This window comes from Microcebus murinus, chromosome 2 (genome assembly GCF_040939455.1).
Source record: "Microcebus murinus isolate Inina chromosome 2, M.murinus_Inina_mat1.0, whole genome shotgun sequence".
NCBI classification, from domain to species: Eukaryota; Metazoa; Chordata; class Mammalia; order Primates; family Cheirogaleidae; genus Microcebus; species Microcebus murinus.
This window is the reverse complement of record NC_134105.1, coordinates 32,095,243-32,112,882: the sequence shown is the minus strand read 5'-3', so window position 1 is coordinate 32,112,882 and position 17,640 is coordinate 32,095,243. Positions and strand designations below refer to the sequence as shown.

Genomic DNA, 17,640 nt, shown 5'->3' with positions numbered 1-17,640 from the left:
GCGGGGAACGAAATACAGTTCCCAGAGGTGGGAACAGGGCGGGATGGCTCCAGGTGAGGGACTGGGGGCGCCCAGTGATCTAACTCAGCAGAGTCCCACAGCAGGAGTTGTTGCCTGGAGACCGCGTGGGACGCGGTTGCCTGGAGACCGCGAGGCGGCACCAGGCCAACCCGCAGGGCGCGCAGGAGAGGCCGGCAGGACCTGCGCTCAAGGCCATGGCGGGACGCCAGAGGGAGAAGACGGTCACGGATGAGGTCCATCAGAACCAGATTTTGCGGGAACTGTACCTCAAAGAGCTGCGCACCCAGAAACTCTACACGGAGTATCACGTGAATCCCCTGCGCAAGGGTGAGGGGTGGCAGGGTGGGGGAAGGGCGAGGGGTGGTGCGGGGTCAGGGGCGGCGCTCAGGCGGAACCTGGGGGCTCCCAGCAGCAGTGCGGGTCCCAGGGAGGGAGAAGAGCTGCTCTCACTCCGCCTCTCCTAGACCTCAGACCCAGGACTTGGCAGGGCCTGGCCCCGCTTCACATCAGACATGTTCGATAAATTACAATGCAGCCACGTGGCGATTATATATTTTCATTGCAGGATAAAAACTGCTTTTTATAATTTTGCTTTTGAAATAATTATATTTTTCGGGGTTTTTCTGTTTTGCTTTTGTTTTTCTGTTGGTTGCTTTTTAATGAGGTGAAAGTTTTTACTTCCCTCCAACCGTGTTCCTTTAATAAGCATCTTGGTGCGGAGTCTGCACAGCCACGGCTAAGGATCGCACACACGCTCCTTTCTCCACCGCCATTTCTAAATAAATGGATTTTGTAAATACATCATGCCATTTCTGCAGCGTTACCTACATAAACATTGTTCTTTCTTCCTGAATTTAGTCCCCAACTCGTGTGCCTAATTAACTGTACACTACAGTTCACTGTAGTCTGGCTATATAGAGAATTTATACTGTCTTTAATTATAACTAACATGGTTTAATCTGGAACTCTTAACCACTCATTTAAGGAAAACAAATTAATGTCCAATTCTCCTCAAACCTGTTCCATGGCAACGACATAAATAGTCTCTTCAGGCAATGTTGAGGCTTTCTAGGAAAACTGCTGCCTCTCAGCTCGAGTCCCTTGGGCACATGATCCATTGGGTAGAGTGAGAAAATGTTAGAACGTGTATTGATGTTGACTTTTACCTATACAGATAGAAATTATGCTTTGCTGATATACTGACAATAGTATATAGAGACTAAACATACATCTACTAGGGGTGAGTGCTCCAAAGCTACTTTACTGCTAGGAGTTTAAGATAATCAGTTTGGAGTCCACTGGTTTCTACTCACCCCTGCCCATCTCCTACCACTCTCCACCTAGCTCACTCCACTTGATGACCACTCAGGCCTTCCCGAGGTTTCTCAAACCCTCCAAGCTCACGCTCACGTTCTCCCCACACGCACTCACACCGCCCACTGCCCCGTGGCAGTCAGGGCTCTGCTCAAACGTGTCTCCCTGGACATGCATCGCCCACTCCCCTCCATCAGCGCTCTGTCCTCTCATCCTGCTCTGCCGTCTCCTCCACACTTACGCCGCCTGATGCCACGTTTGCTTATCATCTGTCACCACAAATAGAATGAAAACTCGGAGTCGCGTTTACAGCCACGTCTGCGGTACAGCAGTAATTTTGAGCTGAACGTGGAACGTGGATTCTGTTGCTGTCTTATCACAGGCCCTCCTGGGTAGAGATCAGTATCTGGCCACCCGCCCTGGCCCGTTTGCCTTCCCTGTAGACCAGCGCTGTCCAGGAGAGCATTTGTTGATGATGAAAATGTTCTGTTATCTGTGCTGGACTCAACACCGTAGCCATTAGCCACATGTGGCTGTCGCGCACTTGAAATGTGCAGACCCGTGTGTCTAAGGCATTGAGTTTTTCATTGCATTTAATTTTAGTTAATCAAACTCAAGGAGCCACATGTGATTGGTGCCCACCATCCTGGACGGTGCCACTGTGGATTGTGAGGTTCTTGAGGCCTTCATTCAACTTTGTCCCTTAGCACCAAGCACAATACCTGGCAGGTGCCAGATACTTAGTAGGTGCCAAATGGGTGTCCTGCCTGAGCTGGGTCTTAGAGAGGGCAGGGAATTTGTGTTTTAACGTGAACCTGTGATGCTGTTTTTCCCTAGTTCACCCAATAACCAGAAAGCCCATGTCTTGGCATGATAACCTGGAGGAACCTGCAGATGGTGAGTCCTGGGGTTGGCAATGGCATCGAGTTAGAGCACAGGGAGGTGACTGGCTGGAGACAACTCAGTTTACTGTTAACCTCGGGTCAAGCCTCAGATTCCTCTGCTTTGATTCTGAAAATTTGATTCATACTATTCAAACTCACAAGAGACTGACATGTTCAATTATAATCGTCAAGCCAACAAAAACATTGCTAATGGCCTTAGCATTGCACTCGTTGGTTCATCACACAAGCACAGGTCCTGGAGTCACACTAACTGACATCACATCCCAGGACTGCCACTTACTTATTTACTTCTGGCATGCTGGTAACGTTTCTGAGCATATTTCTTAGGGTGGTTGTAAGGATGAAACAGAATAATGCAAGTGCTTAGAACAGTATCTGGCACTTGGTGCTCAGTAAACGTTAGTTATTATTATTATTCTTTTCATGGTTAAGTAGTCACTCTGCTGTGGCTGGGCCGAGGACCTCATAGTATCATGACGGAGAGACAAGTAAGGAGACATGGAAATAAATACACAAGTGCAGAGCAGCCATGATTGGTGTGGCAACAGCATGGAACACAGGAGACTCAGTGAGGCCGTGGACTTCTCGAAGTCCTCTTGGGGGAGCGACCACAGGGTGAAGCAGAGGAGGCTGAGGAAGGACATTCTGAGCTGTATGCAAAGGCACAGAAATGAGAAACACTCTTGCAGGTGGTTTGGCATGGCCACAAAATACAGGTGGGGAAGGGGCCACATTTGGGAAGGGGGAAAGAGGCATTTGTGAAAAGCTGATCCCTCCTGAGAGCCCTGCTTCTTCCCCTCTGTCTTCCTGGTGCAGAATGTGGTGGAGGAAGGGTGTCTGAGGACAGCCTGGGAAGGGGGCAGTCGAGGATCTCAGGGCACTGTGACAGAGGCTGACTAATAGATAGACTGATGGGGGGAGGGCAGGATCGGAGAGAGCAGGGCGCCATCTGTAGTCACTCCCATCCAGCATAAAGGATGCAAGTTGGGGACTTGGAGCAGTAAGGAACAAAACAGATGATGAGTGTCTGGAAAGCCAGGCAGCAGGACTTGCTGTCTGCCTTATGTTAGGGATATGCCCAGCCCGGTTCCTGACCTCTGGGTCATCTTTCTTTTCATTCTCAGTCATCCTGCTGAGCTAGACACTTTCCTCCCATTTTGCAGATGGGAACAGTGAGACCCAGAGAAGTGAGGCCACCTGACAGGCTAGTAGTGGCACGGACTCCAAAGCCCAGGTTCATTCCAAAGCCTGCCTCTCTTGGGCAGAAGAGCTGTGCAGCTGCAGATAGTCTGCTGTTGGCAGCCACGCCCGTTTCAGTCCAGGAGGATGGGGCCTCACTCCTTACCACCTTCCTCCTCGCTCTCTCTGTTGGGCTCCAGTAGCCAAACTTGCTCCTGCCCCAGGGCCTTTGCTCTCACTGCTGTGGTGTGCTTGTTCTCTGCCTCTACGCAAGGCTGGTTCTGCAGTAGCTGCCCTTCCTTCTCAGCCCCTTGCCCACGCCTTCCTTCACAGCATTTGTCCCTGCCTGCCACCATCGGGTCTATTCGTAACCCTGTATGTTGTGTCCTCTGCCTCCATGCAGACTGTGAGTCCTAGGAGAGCAGGGACCATGTCTGCCTCACTCAGAGCTCCCCAACCCCAGGGCGCAGAACAGTGCCTGGCACAGCGTCAGTGCCCACCCGGTAGTTGTTGGAAGCAGAGCGGAGGGACCAGATGCCCCTGTCTCCAGGCTTTGGCAAGGCTCCGAGGCCGGATGCTGTGCTCTGAGGAACGATGTGGCCAGAGTAAAGGGCACAGGAACCTCCACTGGTCCCAGATCCTGACTCCTTCATAACTCTGACCTTGTTTCCCAGCCAAGTTTCTGAATGTCATTCACCATGCTGCCCAAGGACCAAGGATGAAGTACCCAGAGACAGAGACTGAAAGCCAGGAGATTGGATGGGACCCTGAGCCCTTGGTAAGCATGGCTTCTGTCCTTAGTAAACAGCAGAAGCACAGGGACAGCATAGGTGGGGGCCAAGAGAACAGAGCAGGGAGCTGCAGGTGGCTCAGTGTGAATTCTGCCTGCCACTGCCTAGCTGTGGGCCCCTAGAAGTACTAAGTTCTTTAGCGCCTCAGCTTCCTGGGTGCCAATGGAGATCTTACCGTACCTGTCTCATAAGGTTGTGATGAGGATTAATGGAGGGCGTATTTGTGTGGTTCTTAGAACAGTGTCTGGTGCAGAGGAACACCGTATACATGTTGATTAAAGATTGCTGTTACGGGTGCCTGAGTCTGCTCCACCAGTGACCACCAGGGTGGGGCTGGCATGTCACTTAACGTCTGTGAATTTTGGTCCCTTGTCTGTACAATAGGAATGTTAGAAACAGTGCTCTCTTCATTTGATTGAAGGACTCAACTAGCCGCTAGGGAGCCCGGGAAACATAGTTTTCTGCGTATTATCACCCTAAGGAATACAGGGCTTCTGCTAGAAGGAGAAAGCAGGATTTGGAGAAGACTTTAACCTATCTAAGCCTCCATTCATCTGTCTTAAGAGGAGGATAATCGTATTATCTATACACAAAGGTTTGTTGTGATGATTAAATGAAGCAATGTAGAGAAACTACCCCCAAAATATGGGCTACTGTGATGTTAAGAATGTGGGCTGATGTTAAGAATAGGAAGGAGAACACCAAGCCCCACCTAGAATGAACCAGGGGCCTCTCCTGGCTCCTTCTCTGGGCTCCGTTGCCTCCATCCACTGCAGAACTTTCCAGGGTGCTCCCTTCCCCAGGACCCTCCACGCCGTGTTGCTCTGATTCCCACTGCAGGAGCCAGGCCCTCTCCTCTGTTTACGCCACTCCGCGTAGGGCACGTGGCTCTCCTGCAGGGCTGCTTCACACAGATGTGGACAGGTGGTGCAGTACGTCCAGGTTTTACCAGTGAGGAGGAGAGTAAATCAGCTGTTCATTTGCAACAGCTTTTCCTCAGACTTGGGGCATGGCGTGGAGAGAGGAGACTCGGGGAGACAGAAGATTCCAGCCGGAGCCCCCACTACTTACACTAACGAGGAGTCCAGAGGGTAGGGGTGTGGTTAGAGAGCTGGAGAAGAGGAAGGGGGGAGGCCTAACTAATCGTGAATGAGGTAAGAGTATTACAGAAAAAAAATGAAGGACAGTTATTAAATATGAAAATGAGTAATGAGAGGCTTACTCGGTGATTGGTCAAGAGGAGAAGGAAGACTCTCTCACATGGAGAGGCTGTTGTTTCAGTGGGGTTCGTGGTGAGCCATCGGGCTCAACTCTGAACACAGCTGGGCAAGTGGGAATGTCCAGCCAGGAGCAAGTGGGGTCAGCGATGGAAAATGACCACAAGGAAACATCGGGGTGGAGGTGGCTTCTGTGTAAACCCCACCTGACAGGATTCTTGCTGAGGGAGGGCAGGGTGATCAGACATCACCTGGAGGATGCTGGCGGAGGAGGGACCCCTCTAGGGTGGTCAGATATTGAGGGTGGGGGTTCTGATGAAACTGACTTGGCAGGATTTTTGCTAAAATTGGACAATGCAGAGGTGAACGTGGAAATCCGAAAGTCAGGCCTAGTTGAAAAGGCTTCAGGGAGTCTGACTAGAGTTTGTTCAAGGAGAGAACCTTCGTCAGGGGAGAAGGAGGGTCGTGAGGGAAGGGAGGTTGGGGTGAACACAGAAATCACCCAAGCTTGATAATTAAGCATCTTAGTAAAATACCACAAAGCACAACTAAAGGAAGTCACCATTTTTCATTTTCTTAACTAGTAAAGACCTGACTCACGTGAGTGCAAGTGTGGGTGTGGAAATGCTGTGTCTTTGACCCTGAAGGACGTCTCATGACAAGCTGACCGTGACAGGAAGGGCAACTGCGGCTGGCCCAGCCAGGCCTGCCCTGCTCAGACCCTCCTATGCTTTGCAGATAACAAACCGCACGTGCACCCAGCTCAGTTATCACTAGAATTGCAAAGGGTCTGCAAATACTCCATGCTTGCTTGTCACTGTACACCTGGGGCCAGTGCCACCAGATGGCGCTGTTGGCAAAGTGAGAAAGTATACCCCCAAAGCCACAGATCCAGGTGTTGTGCAGCCTTAAGTGGTAATGAAGCTGCAGTTTCAGGGTGATGGGGTTGGGGGCAGAAGAGGCTTGATCAATCCCACTTGGAGCTCGCAGCTACCTGGCAGGACCTCAGCCTGGGCAGGCAGAGTACCTGCAACCTCAGCACTGGGACGGGGAAACCACAGTCAGTGAGTCCCTATCAGCCTCATGTCTCCTGGTAACATTTGCAGTTAGTTGCACAGCATAGCTTCTATAAGATTTATGTGTCAGTGCACACTTTTACTTAGTTCTCTGTGTGACACTTTCAACACATTCATTCATTCCTTTAACAAATGTGTGTCGAATGCCTAGTGTGCACAGGACACGGTTCTAGGTGCTGGGGATTTACTAAGACAGACACAGCCCCTCCCTCCCAGAGCTCACATTCCAGTTAGCAAAAGAGCCCACAGTGCGGCCTCCAGTGGAGGCAGTGGGATAGGGAGTGCAGCAAAGTGGCATAGGCTGTTCTCCTTCAAGCTCACAACCCTTTTCATGTGAACGTTGTCAGCTCCGTTTCCCAATGCAGCCACACGTCAGCAGAGTGCCCGGGTCCACTTACTCCAAACCCAGGTCTCCCCACTTCCCCACAGGCTTTTTTCTCATCCTGCATCCTCCCCTCTAGGTCAACCCAGAACGCCAGGACAACAGGCTGAACCACTTCAAGGTCTACAAGGACATCACTCTGTATAAGGCTAAAATGTGGAGCCTGGGAGAAGATGATCGCCACAAGTAGCATCCCAGCGGTGCCGCCAGTCCCTATATTTGATGCCCAAAGTGTGCACTGCACAGAAAAATCAATATTAGTTTCTAACTTGTCCTATCCTGAGTCTCACTTTTCTCATATCTGCCAAGGCTGTTGTTTGAAGTCCTTATCTTGTAAGCCAGTGTGAGGATTCTAAGGAATGGCACAGGCTGTGTGTAGGTAATTGCCTCCTTGGTCTTCCCAGACACTAATAAAGGATGATAAGTGGATTAAAAACGGTGTGAACCCACAACAGAGAGAATGGGAGAGAAACATTTGTAATCAAGAAAACTGAAGACATATTTAGAAGATGGAAAACTCATTTGGGGAGCAGTGGAAACCATAAAATGCAAGCTTATAGGACAGCTAGGAAGAAAGGGGAAAACAGCACACAGAGGGTTTAAGACAGGCTCTCACCCAGGTGCCTGCTTTCGGCCATCCCAACTAGCCTTCTCTTTTGCCTTTTGTACACAAAATAATTGAAAATGCTCTAGGAGTATTAACTCAAAAACTGACAATCACAGGCCAACTGGTTATTTGAGCCAGTCATTAGACCCAGTAACAAGGGGACATCTTGTATGAGGGCCATATCAGCTGCAGCCGTTTTATGTAAGAATGTCAAAGAATTTGTCCTGGGGTCCCTGCTGACCATTTGTGTCCCCCATTCTGTGGAATCTCTCAACTCTCACCACACTCAACACTCTAATGTCAGCTGCCTCACCTCTTATGAGGTGCTCTTGCTTTCTGCCCCGGACATCACTCTGAAGTGCTGTAACACTCTTAACCCTGTAACACTCTTAACCCTGTAACACTCTTAACCCTGCTACTCTCCTCCCTCTCCCAGGTGAACAGCGAGAGGAAGACCATGACTGCAGTCTACTAATATCTTACTCTCCCCTAGGGAAGATTTACAGGAAAGCTGAATTAATTTGGTTCCCAGATGGTTCTTAATTTAAGGGATGACCAGGGGCATTACTGGGCAGGATACACCATTTCTGTCGTGGATATAATAGAAAGTACCCAGCTCCAGGGAGTAAAATCAGACCAGGTGGCTGAATTAACAGCATTAACTAGAGCAGGCATCCTCAAACTATGGCCCACAGGCCACATACGGGCTGCCTAGCATATTTATCTGGCCCTCCGGGTGTTTTTGTCGCCACTGCCTGTCCTGCTTAGCAGCTGACTCATCCTGGGCCCATGATGCGAACTCTCCAATGGTCTGAGGGACAGTGAACTGGCCCCCTGTTTAAAAAGTTTGAGGACCCCTGAACTAGAGCTTGCCAGTTGGCTGAGGGAAAGATAGCAAATGTATACACTGATAGCTGCTGTACTTTTGGAGTGGCCCATGATTTCAGCATGTATGGAAACAGCATGGGCACACTCACCTGGGCAACCTATAGGGTATGGACACCAAGTCTCAGAGCTAGTAGAAGCAATCAACATGCCAAGGTAGGTTACAATCAAACGTTCCTGAGCATTCAAAGGATAACACTGGAGAAGCAAAAGGAAATAATGTAGCTGGTGCTGCAGCAAAGAATGCTGCCCTAAGAAAGATGGCCTGCCTGATACGAGAACGTACCCTCCATCTTGCCAATATCCTCACTAACAATCCTTTACAATATCAATAGAAACCCCTGGAGAAAAATCTGGCAGCAAGAAGGAGGTGTAGAGAATTGTGACTAGGCCCTGACACAAAACTATGGTTCCTGTAGGGGCACAATAACCTCTTCTTTAGTTTATTCATGAAATGACTCATTGGGCCCCTGAAAAAATGATGTCATGGGGAAAACAATATTTCTGGAAAACATCCCTCATAATAACCTAAAAGGTCTTCCTGGGTCTTTCCATGCATTGGTTCTACTCCTGCCATGCTGAGCCTGAGGGGGAGCCGGCAAGGACCCTCTGCACAGGTAGGCCCGGGCTGGCTGGGGTGCCCTGGGTCCGAGGGCTGCTGCTGTCCAGGTTGCAGAGCTGGGGAGGGACGGGGAGTTGGTGGGTAAGGAGGGAAAGGGGCGGGAGGAGCGAGCGCGGTGCGACCTGGGCCAGCGTTTTGGGGCATGTGGGGCGTGCTGGTTCTGTGGGGTCGGCTCTGCACCCCTTAAAGTCAGGAGGAGGTACCCCGCGTTGGATGTACCCTGAGACCTGTAGCTGCGCAGGGTCTGACTGGAAAGAGCGTCTTTCTAAGCCCTGAGGTTGAAGGCTCCACCCATACCTGGCGGGGCCGCCCTTTGGGCCCTTCGGGGCGATTTCCCGCAGCTTGTTGTTGGCCTTTCCAGACAGCTGGACACAACAGCTAACGCGTCCTGAGCGCCTAGTAAGTGCTGGGCACTGAGGGGCCTGCTTTACAGGGACGCAGTTTGGGTGGCACTTCGAACTCCTGAGTGGTGGAGCGGGTTTGCAGCTGGCCTTCTCCGTGGGCGTTCACCTCTAAGCTCAGGTGTCTGTCCGCGGGAAAGCCAGCTCTGCCACCTGTCCTGGTCTCCTCAGTGACTTTGGTAAGTGACCTCAGTAAACCACGACACACCCCTCCCCTGGGTGTTCTACAGATACTTTCTGCGAGCTGAACTGCGCAGCAGGGAGGGAAGAAAACGGATGGCACAGCTTTCTGGAGGAAATAAAAACACCAAAGCCCCAAACCCTCGTTTTAAACAACAGTGGAGAATACGCTGGAAGTGGTGTCCTGTGGGTGCCCAGCCCAGGGGTCCGACCCACAGAGGTGGAATCCCTGTTCCACCACTGTGTTTGTCTGGGTATGGTGCTTAGCCGTTTAAGCCTCAGTCTCCTCATCTGTAAAATAGAGTTTAGAACACCAATTCAGGGTGGGTGCTAATACAAAGCCCGCCCTTAGTACAGAGCCTGCTGTCTGAAGTATTTCTCACGTGTTAACAGAAAACTTTATTTATTTTTTTAATATTAAGCAAATAGTCCTAACCGAACCGTCTGCATTTTTCTGCTTCCCTCCAGTGGTCGTTCCTGTGTCCACTTCTTGTGGCAGTTTTGCAAGCCCGTGCCATTAGCATCGCCCTCTTGCAGTCCGGTGGTTGTCAGGATCTTACCAGATTCCCCTGTTGTTGAATATTTAGGCTGTTTCTCACTTTAAATATCGTAGTATGCTGTGGTAAACAGATCTTTTTTGGTTTTTAGATATAATCAACATGTTATAAAATTCAACCTTTAAAAAGTTAAAAAACAAAACAAAAACAAACCCCTCTTGATATACTGTGTCCCCCAAAACATAATCCTGGCTAGCCCTTATGTGGCTCCCAGAGTCATTTTCCTTTGCCTGCAGGACCATTTGAAGTATGGCAATTGGATTTCATCCAGATGCTGCCATCTCAAAATTATAAATATGTGTTGGTTTGGGTTTGTATGTTTTCTCACTGGGTAGAAGCATATCCTTGTCAGAGAGCTACTGCCTTCACAGTAGGCAAATTATTGTTAGAAGGAATCATTCCAACTTGGGGAACCCCTTCTGAGCTACACAGGCATCATGGGACTCATTTTAGTGGACAAGTGATTCAATCCATTTGTGAAATCTGGCCCATAATACAGTATTTCCATTGTGCCTATCATCCCCAGTCCTCTGGGTTGGTAGAATGGACAAATAGCACAACAAATAACTAGCTAAGTTAACAGGGGCTTTTAACCTCCCTTGGCCAAAAGCCCTCGCATTGGTCTTGCTTTAACCTTAGATCCACTCCTTTTGGAAAACACTTTATCACCTTATGAAATAATAGCAGGAAGACCCATGAGGGCTGGACGAGGGCTTATATGAGCCCACCTTAGTCAAGGGGGGAAATACGGCATTAATGTCAAGGACTACTTAGCACTTTAACACAATACAAAGCCGGCAACAGAATCTTTCCACAGTGAGCTCCTGGGGACCAAAGACTCCAGGGATCATGGATTACAGCCAGGTGACTGTTTTTTTTTTTTTTTTTTTTTTTTTGAGACAGAGTCTCGCTTTGTTGCCCAGGCTAGAGTGAGTGCCCTGGCGTCAGCCTAGCTCACAGCAACCTCAAACTCCTGGGCTCCAGTGATCCTTCAGCCTCAGCCTCCCGGGTAGCTGGGACTACAGGCATGCACCACCATGCCCGGCTAATTTTTATATATATATATATCAGTTGGCCAATTAATTTCTTTCTATTTATAGTAGAGACAGGGTCTCGCTCTTGCTCAGGCTGGCTTTGAACTCCTGACCTTGAGCAATCCGCCCGCCTCGGCCTCCCAAGAGCTAGGATTACAGGCGTGAGCCACAGCGCCCGGCCCAGGTGACTGTTTTGTTGGAAAAGACACCAACTAAAGGACTCCCTACAATCCTGTTGGAAAGGACCTTACCAGGTACTTTTAACTAACTCTTGTCCTGCAAAATTAAAGGGGAGTCACTTCTGAGAGTCATATTTCACATCTAAAACGAGATCTTGGCTGTGTTCATGACCACACCTGGGCCTCTGAATCGGTATCTGACACCTACCTGTGATTTCAGAAACATCCTAGGCTCAGCCAGTCTCTAGAGCAACAACCAAAGCAGATATTCTTTCAGAGACATCGGATCAGGCCAGTCCTCGTGAACCTGGAACTAACTCTCATTCTCACTTTCTTTCTATAGAGCATATTACTGGAAACCCTGAATACTTTAACCAAAACCCCTGAGAGATTGTTTGGGATCTGTGGGATCTCCCTTGGTATAATTTTCTAAATGGATAGGGTTATAAATTTCCTTGTTAAAATGAGAAAAATGTTTTCCCTGCTCACCTTCCTTTCCATAATCTCCTCTATTTGTCTACCCCCAAATCTTTCTCTCTTCAAACCTGAAAATCTTTTCTGGTTCCCTGCAAACCTCATCAATTTCCCTGCTGATAGAGCCCACATCATTTGGTATGACATAGATCAGAATGAAATGCAGGTCACTGAATGGAACAGTTCCACTCTAAACATTCTCTGAGGTGCCTGCTTTTCAGGGTGCTTCTATTATAAGACTCTCAGCAAATATGATGCCCTGCAGGAATATTTACCTAACACTGCCTTTGGATGATTATTGAGGGGGTCTAATTAGATGAATATTGAATAACAATAGATATGGTGATGACCAGCTTAGACAGTTGTCCGGGTGTGTGGGAAGAAACCTGGCTGCCTCTTGTGTATGCTACTGTAGCAAACCTGCAGCATAACCTAGTTATGTCCACTAGCCTGTGCTTGTGGCTAGATGCTCTTACCCAACACCAGTGGCACCGACACTGTCCTTAAAGAACTATTTATGGAAGTCAGTTGGTAGACAGAAGTCTCTGACAGTATGAATTCCACCCTAAGGCAAGCATGCCTCTGGGAAGCCTTATGGAATACCCAGACAAGGGTATAACCTTAGACATAACCTCCACTCACCTGCCAATTGCTAGGGATACCCAGTGGTTTATCCAAACTGCACTGGTGCCATTAGTGTACAATGACAACAGCATTCCTGATGGACACACCAAAATTGGCCATCCAAAAGACTATCACGCGACCTCACTGGAGGAATTGGAACTGGGGTAGGTATATCAGGACAAGCTAATGAAGAGAGGCACTCTTTAGAGAAAATTTCTCTGTTAAAAATAGGCCACATAGTTTAGATCAGCACCAGGTACTTGAAAAAAAAAAAAAATAGGCCACATAGGAGGAATGCTATTCCAAGATGAGGGAATGGTGGGAATGGGCATGTTCTCTAACCCAACAAGGGCTCACGTCCACATTATTATAAATGGAATCAGAGGTAGCTGTGAAGCAGTGGCCTACAATACTCAGTGCCCAGGCGTGCTCTAAACAGCTATGGAAAATATATGATCTCTCAAATTTGTGGAAATTTTTAGATGGTAAATGTGACCTCAGAAGACCCTGTATTCTTAAAGCTGAAGCACCAAAGCTGAATGAGGCTCAAATGTAGTCTGTATTTCAACTAGCAGGCATTGGGACCACTGTAAATGTTATAAGGATATTCCCTCACATGGGAAGCTGATGGGCGATTTTAGCTGATGAAAGCACATGGCATCCTATTTCCCTCTCAGATTGTGCAAATAGAAAAGGAGAATGGTTATGCCTTCAAACCGTTTGGAACCCCGATTTCTCCCAAATTTGGCCCCAAATATCCACCCCCATGGGACATAACATTTGGTATGTGGGAAAGGACCATTTTTGTTGGAAGGGACATCAAAATGAGACCATAGAATTATATGATTTCTCCTGTAACAAAACTTTTTTTTCTCTCCCAAATACCACTTTGTGTGGTGCAACACAAAGGTGGTTGGAAAAATAAATTTGTCAATTGTAAACAACTTTTATGCCAATTTATATTTTGAAGACCAGATGTTTTTTGAATTTGACTTGTGGATGTTATACCTATGGAGACCAATTGGCCAGAACAGAATTAAATTTATTAGATTCTGATTTGATGTTACTCTTACAATCCTCAAAGAAGATTTAGCATAAGATTAAAATGACCATTGATAAGGAGGATGATCACATTGTAAGTCTGATTAAAGAATACAATTGTGCATACAGAGGACTTTTTGGCTAGTTAGGTTGTTTACTGCCTGCTGAATCTTCCTATAACTTTCTTTGATGGCAAATCTTCATTATTTTTATGACACATTATGACATTATCATTTTACATCTCTTGTAAATGCTATGACAGATGTAAGAAAAAAAAAAGACAAAATCAAAGACCTGGATTATGATAATTCATAGAATAGATCTGATCCAGGATGTTTTTTTAGACTGCACCCTGTCTAATTTCTTAAACAATTGGCTATTACATCAGGTCAAATTATGTCCTTCCTCTAAGATCTGACATCACTAATATTGAAATTATTGTCACCAATGCCAGATGACCAAATAGACAAAGTAGGAATGAGCCATCCTAGTGCCATGGGACCTCCTGTTGGTTGTTGGCCTACACATGAATTCCATGGAATGATCTTTGGCCAAAGGGGAAACTGAGGACTGAACTCTGACCTTTTTTTTTTCTCTTGCCCAAACTGCTTTCTATGAGGCCTGCTGAATTGTGTCTTAAAAACATTAAAACCTCCTTAAATGGGTTTTTATATTCACCAGTATAATGTGGCTTACTTTCCAACTTGATTCTAGTATAGCATCTCATGACAGATAGAAGACTCCTTATCTTAACTCAAGAATTCTTTCTACAAGCTTAAAATGTTTCATTTTAGTTTACAAAAATAGGATCTACTTAACTGATGTTAGAGATAGCTTGAGTGGAAAAAGTTTTTTTCATATATCCATAAAAAATAGAACGTTAAAAATAATAGCTACAGTGATCCAAACAAATGACCTCATCAGTTCTTTCAACTCTACATAATTAACTCTTGCTCTGCTGATCCCTGGTCAGCAGTCAATATCATGTAATTGGCCTTAATCTAAGCTGAAAGAGGCCTGGGAACCCTGACTCAGTCCACTCAGTACGTTTGGAAATCTGCCTAAGCAATACTAGCTTGGAATGCTGTACCCAATGTCTATTCTTTGAAGTTGCAAATGATCAGAATACCTTGTCAGTCCTTTCTATGAGGATCTCAGACTATCGTTCTTTGCTGAAGACTTACAGCTCAGCCTACAGGCAAGCACTGAGTAGAACTATGCTGCCTGTAGGTGACAAAGACTCAATGGATGTTGTTAATTTATTACAGCAGCCAATTATGTCAGACTGTAGGGGAGTGAAGTGTTCTTTGCAGGCTTAGAGCATACTTACTTTGTAAGGGTTTGATCAATGTTTCCTCTGAGGGTAAGAAAATATTATGGGCAATGAGGATCCTGGAAAATCCTTGGGAGGATTCCTATAAAGTGTATGATTTCTGAAATATTTAAGTTAATATTTTATTTATACAAACTTAATGTAGAGAAAGCTGGAATTTGCTTATTTGTTTAAAAAAACAAAACAACACCAATTTATCATCTTACAGTTGGGTAGGCTGGAAGTTCGACAGCAGTCTCACTGGGCTAAAGTCAGGTATCAGTAGGGCTGTGTTCCTTTTGGAGGCTCTAGGAGAGAATCCATTATCTGGCTGCTTTGAGCTTCTGGAAGCCTCCTGAATTCCTTGGATTGTGACCTTCTTCCATCCTCAAAGCCAGCAATGGCCTGTTGAGTCTTTCTCACATTGTGTCACTCTCTAGAAGTTTCTTCTGATTTGACAATCCTTATAGCTCCTACAGCAGTGTGTTGAGCTAATGAAGAAATGTGGAGAACATCAGTCAGACCTAATTATTTCTACCACCTTTACTTTTATAATGTGAGAGAATAAATCTTTATGATTTTCCAGGGACACTCTAGTTGATCTCAGATAGTTTTAGGGAAAAAGATACCCTGAAATTAATTTTTCTAAGTTTAGAATCTGATCTTGAGGAGGTAAAAATCAACAACATTTTCTCACTTGAGAAAGATAGGCTCAGGGGGACCCGAAAAGCAATATTTGGTTACCTTTTCTAACCAAAGTGTCGATAATATATTTTAAAATAGACATAGACGAAGGGAACATGATTGTACTTTAGCTTAACTCTTTAACAAGTGAGGAATCTTTGTTCCATGTTTATTTGTTTTTAATACTCAAAGACATGGTAAAATCAACACAAAACACAGAAAATTATTCTGGTAAGACACAGAATCACTGCTTTCTGGGCAGATTAAACAGAAAGTGCAACTTTTACTAGCCCTTGTTAAGAACTCTAAGAAAATTTATTGTTTTAACAGAGATAAAGCCAAATTTAAATTTTCTAGTAATATAATACTCGCAGTAAAGATTTTACAATTTCCCTTTTTAAAAACAAAATAGATATACTGAATATAAGCCCATTAGAGCTGAACAAACCTTGCCAATATCTTAACACAGTTCAGAGCTGCTTTTCTTTGCAAATATTTCTTTGCTCCAGAAGTTGATTGATTCCTAGACCAATAAGTTATAAGACTAAGGAAGATTTGAATAGCATGCTTATCAAGATTTTATGTGTGTGTATATTACCCAATACACAGAGAATACATTTTTTCCCCAAGCAAACAAAAAAAATGTATCAAAAAATAGCCACTTGCTACAAAGGAAATCTGAACAAATTCTAAAAAATCAGTGCTATCAAATCATATCCCTGAAATAAAATTAGAAATCAGCAATAAAAAGATAGTGAAAGAAAACAGAAAATAACAAAGAAAAACATCTGTTTTAAATTTAAACAACTTACTTATCAGTAATTCAACTTGAAGAAGAAATCACAATGAAAATTACAAATTTTGAATTGACCAAAAGTGGAAGCACTACACGTGAATATTTTGGGTCTTATATCTAAAGCAGAATTTAGACGTAAATTTATACCTTACAATTCATTGATCTAAGAAGAAGAGACTTCCATTTCTAGAATTACGATGAGTTAGGTTATTTGGACCAATGTTCCCACCAAAAACGATTGAGATTTTTGGATAAACCATTTTTAAAATCTTGAATATACTAAAGAGCTTACAAGAGAGTAAAAGTTATCAAGTCAAACTCTAAAGCAATGCAAGGAACCAGGAAGACATCCTGAGGCAAGTAACCATTGTGCTCTGAGGGTATTTTCTGATCCTGGAAAACTTAGGTTCTATTGTCATAGCGCCATGGGATGTCGGGGGCAAAATACAGAGCCACAGCCTACCCATGCTGGGGACTGTGGAGGGATGCCCTCCACATTAAGCCAGACCTCGAAGCTCTATGAACGTCATGAAAGAATGAAGCAGAAGTAAACCCACACTGTCTTCCCACCTTCACTTTCAAGACTAAGGAAAGGAATTCTTGGTGCTGCTAAGAGTGGGAGGCCAGGAAGCCTGCGAATGTGTCAGCACTAAGCAGCCCTTGTACGGATCTGTTGCTGGAATCCCTGTCATTTGGATGGTCAACAAACCTCAAGCTGAGAACTATTTTGTGGTGGCCCAGGCTGGAAAAAGCCACGTGTGCCTGGCAGAAATGAGAGCAGATCTTCCCTGGAGGAGTGCCTCTCCATCTGAGGGCACAGAGAATTCTCATACGTGCTTAATCAAGGAAAATGAGCACATCTCACTGTACAAAAACAAAGAGAAAGAAACCACTGACAGTAAGGGCTGCCAGAAACATAGCCATAAACACTTCAGATACAAGAATTATCAGGCACAATCTATGAAACAATTATGCTGCATACTTAAAAAAAATAAAACAAGACCTTGAAAATATTTGCCTTGAATAAAGAAGTTATAAATGATTTGAGAAAAAAGTAAACAGAAGTTTTGGGAAAAAATAAACGGAATTTTTTAAATCAATGGATAAATTTAGCAGGAGCATATTAAAGACAGTTAAGAGAGATTTCGTAGCTATAGTTTGGTTTAAAAAAACATCCAGGAAGTAGCACAGAGAGAGTCAGATATGGATAATTAAAGAGTCAAGATACATAAAGGATGAAAAGAGCCTGTCTAACAGACATTTAGTCAAGTTTCCAGAAAGGCGGGGGAGAGAATGAGAGAGAAGTATCTGAAAAAGATAATGGCACAGAATTTTCCAGATGTACGGAAAGACATCTAT

The 17,640-nt window shown here is 45.6% G+C and overlaps 1 protein-coding gene across 1 annotated transcript; it reads left to right on the top strand.

The window, feature by feature from the left end:
- The first annotated feature begins 122 nt into the window (after positions 1-122).
- Positions 123-7,321, top strand: CFAP144 (cilia and flagella associated protein 144). Its single transcript, XM_012775841.3, has 4 exons — positions 123-348; positions 2,173-2,232; positions 4,094-4,197; positions 6,965-7,321. The coding sequence occupies exons 1-4, from the start codon at positions 216-218 to the stop codon at positions 7,073-7,075; spliced, it is 408 nt and encodes a 135-aa protein (XP_012631295.1). The 5' UTR covers positions 123-215; the 3' UTR covers positions 7,076-7,321.
- Positions 7,322-17,640: the final 10,319 nt, after the last annotated feature.

Excerpts from the sequence above, each read along its gene's own strand:
- CFAP144 (XM_012775841.3), top strand. The coding sequence starts at position 216 with ATGGCGGGACGCCAGAGGGAGAAGACGGTCACGGATGAGGTCCATCAG. Across the intron at positions 2,233-4,093 it reads CCTGGAGGAACCTGCAGATG|CCAAGTTTCTGAATGTCATT; the intron begins GTGAGTCCTGGG and ends CTTGTTTCCCAG. Across the intron at positions 4,198-6,964 it reads GATGGGACCCTGAGCCCTTG|GTCAACCCAGAACGCCAGGA; the intron begins GTAAGCATGGCT and ends CCTCCCCTCTAG.